Here is a 2,518-nt window from a genome sequence, read left to right as displayed (position 1 = left end):
CCGCCCTTCTTTCTCCCCCCTGAGAAGCTATTGTGCTCTGCAGGGTTACCCTGGCACAGATGGTAGGAAGAGGGGTCGCAGCAGACAGTTCTTCTGGCAAGTGAGGAAAGTTGAAATGTTTTCATTTCTGCCTTCTGATTTGTTTTTTTAAATAAAGGAAACAAAGTAGAGCACGCAAGAGGAAGGCTGCTCCCGAAGGAAGCGCGCGGCTGGAGGGAGGCACTGACCCACGCTGCTGCTGGCGGTGTTGGGAGGAGAGAGGAAAATGGAACTAAATGAAGTCGTTTGAATGGGAGACGGAAGGATTTAATCCACCCCGCGAGCTATGAACCTTGCAAACGCGCCAGGGGTCCGTCTCCCCCTGCCTGGGACAATCAAGGAGTGTGTCAGCTTAACAGAACTGACGGTGCCGAGGCAACAACAACAGAAATCGATCACACTTGGCTCCCCCTTTTCCTGTAGGCTATTCTCCCCGCTTAGACCCCCCCCAGACCTGCAGGCAGAACCCCCCCACCCCCCCAGAGTTAGTCCAACGGCCTCTGCGAGCTTCGGCGTCTCTTCCCACCCCCCACCCTCCCTCCAGCACAAGCAGCTCCTCCAGGGGCAGAGAAGTGCAGCTCTCCAAACTCTTCCCCGGCACACACGGCTTCCTCCGGGCATCAGCCCTCGCCTCACGTGGCATGCTCCCGGGCTGGAGTCGCCCCCGCGCTCAATACAAAATAAAGCCCGAGCGGACACACGGAATAGTTAAATAGGTGCTTTTCATCTCTGCAAAAATAAAGTCCCAAGATCTGCGATTTTTATTGTACAGTTTATAAAACATGAGCTCGGCTTCCCCTCCCCCGCCCGCCCCTCTTTGTTTCAGGGGCCCCTCCGGAGTCCGTGTCCCTGGGATCGCTCCCCCCCGTCCCTCCCCGCCCCTAGAACGCCACGATGGCTCGAGTCCAGGCGCCCAGGCTCGCCAGCGCCTGCTTGCCGCACAGCTGCCCGTTGAGGGGCTGTTCACAGTCCGCCTGCTGCCGGCTCACCAGCCCCGTGAAGCCGGAGCCGAAGATGGAGATCAAGTTGGAGATGTTGGAAGAGTCCGGGGGCTGCTCGGGGCTGAAGTCCTCGAAGCGGGCTCGCTTGCTGCAAGGGGAGAAGGGGGAACCGCCCCCCACCACCACCCCTCCCGGGTCCCCGTCCTCCTCGTCCTCCTGCCCCGGGTAGTACTTGCGCTTGGTGCCCGGGGTAGGCGGCGGGGCGCCGAGTCCCGCGGCGCCCTGGCAGCAGCAGGGGCACTGCGAGCAGCAGTCCTGGTGCAGGTAGCCGTTCTCCACCGTGGTCACCACATGGGTGTCCAGGTCCAGCACCGTGGTGCGGCTGCTACAATGCGCCGAGGCGCCGCCGCTCGCTGCGCTCATGGCCGAGCCTGGAGGCGCCGGGCTGCCGAAGTCACAGCTCGCCGGCACCGGGTAGAGCAGCCCCGAAGAAGCGCTGCTGCCGCCGCCGCCGCCCCGGTAGAAGCCGGGGGAAGAGTCTCTGCGAAGCGCCGAAGGGGCCGCCGGCTGCGGCTGCTGGGGCGGGCTGGGCTGCAGCTCCAGCGGCTCGTCCTCCTGGGGCGCACCGGGCAGGAGCGCAGCGCACACGGGCACCTCCAGCAGGTCGCCGCCGCCGCCTCTTCCCAGGGCTGCCCCAGCCGCGCCGCCCAGCCCGCAGCTCCGCGGCTGCTGCATGCCCGGCTCTGGGTCCTCGGCCGCCAGCTGGAGCGGGCTGAATTCCGGGGGGATCTCTCCGGCGGGCGCGCAGCCCGGGGGCGCCCCGAGCAGGATGCCGCCCTCCTGGTAGTGCTGCTGGCGGCGGCAGAGCTCGGCGTAGCGCTCGCTCAGGTAGAGCTGCCGGGCGTTGCGGAGCACATAGGAGACCAGCAGGTTCTTGTGGAGCTTGATGCCCCCGCGCTGGGTGCGGGAGTTGTGGATCTTGCGCAGGGAGAGGCTGATCAGGCTCTGGGCGTCCAGGGCGCACTCCATCCTCCTCCGGCCCCCCAGCATCTGCTCGCTCCGCGCTGGCAGCCAGACACCCCGGGCCGCATCCACCCGGGCCGGGAAAGGGCTGGGGGCTGTTGTTGGTGGTGGTGGGGGGGGGGTTGGTTTCTCTCTCTCAGGGGGTCGCCAGCGCTCCGAGGGGAGCCACCATCACCGGTGCGCCCTGCGCCCCCGTGCCGCCACCGCCACCCCCCTCGCCACCCGCCCGCACCTTGAGCGCAAAGCAATGAGCGCTCGCCTACCCAGCCCCCGCTATTTATATGTCCTCCCCAGCCCCGCCCTGGGCTCCGGCAGCCTATCGCCGGGCCCGGCCCGGCCTGACGGGCAGCCGCCTCCCGCCCAGGAGAGACCGGGCCGGCCAATCAGGGGAAGGCGGTTCCTTTGTGCTATTCAAATACCTAACAGACTTGGGGCTGCTGCCTGGAATGTTCTCATGAGAGAGGAGCCGCCGCGGCAGCCCGCAGCCTGAGCCGGGGTGGGCGTGTGGGGCTGCA

The 2,518-nt window shown here is 66.3% G+C and overlaps 1 protein-coding gene across 1 annotated transcript; it reads right to left on the bottom strand.

Annotated features, from left to right (window-relative positions):
• Nucleotides 1–545: 545 nt before the first annotated feature.
• On the bottom strand, nt 546–2,121 carry IER5L (immediate early response 5 like). The gene has a single exon (XM_054007392.1). It carries the CDS (start codon nt 2,028–2,030, stop codon nt 921–923), a length of 1,110 nt encoding a protein of 369 aa, XP_053863367.1. The 5' UTR covers nt 2,031–2,121; the 3' UTR covers nt 546–920.
• Nucleotides 2,122–2,518: the final 397 nt, after the last annotated feature.

Source organism: Malaclemys terrapin, chromosome 17 (assembly GCF_027887155.1).
Source record: "Malaclemys terrapin pileata isolate rMalTer1 chromosome 17, rMalTer1.hap1, whole genome shotgun sequence".
NCBI classification, from domain to species: domain Eukaryota; kingdom Metazoa; phylum Chordata; order Testudines; family Emydidae; genus Malaclemys; species Malaclemys terrapin.
This window is presented reverse-complemented; position numbering and strand designations above follow the sequence as displayed.

What these genes read in the sequence shown, in the direction of transcription:
- IER5L (XM_054007392.1), bottom strand. Translation starts at nt 2,030, where the DNA reads ATGCTGGGGGGCCGGAGGAGGATGGAGTGCGCCCTGGACGCCCAGAGC.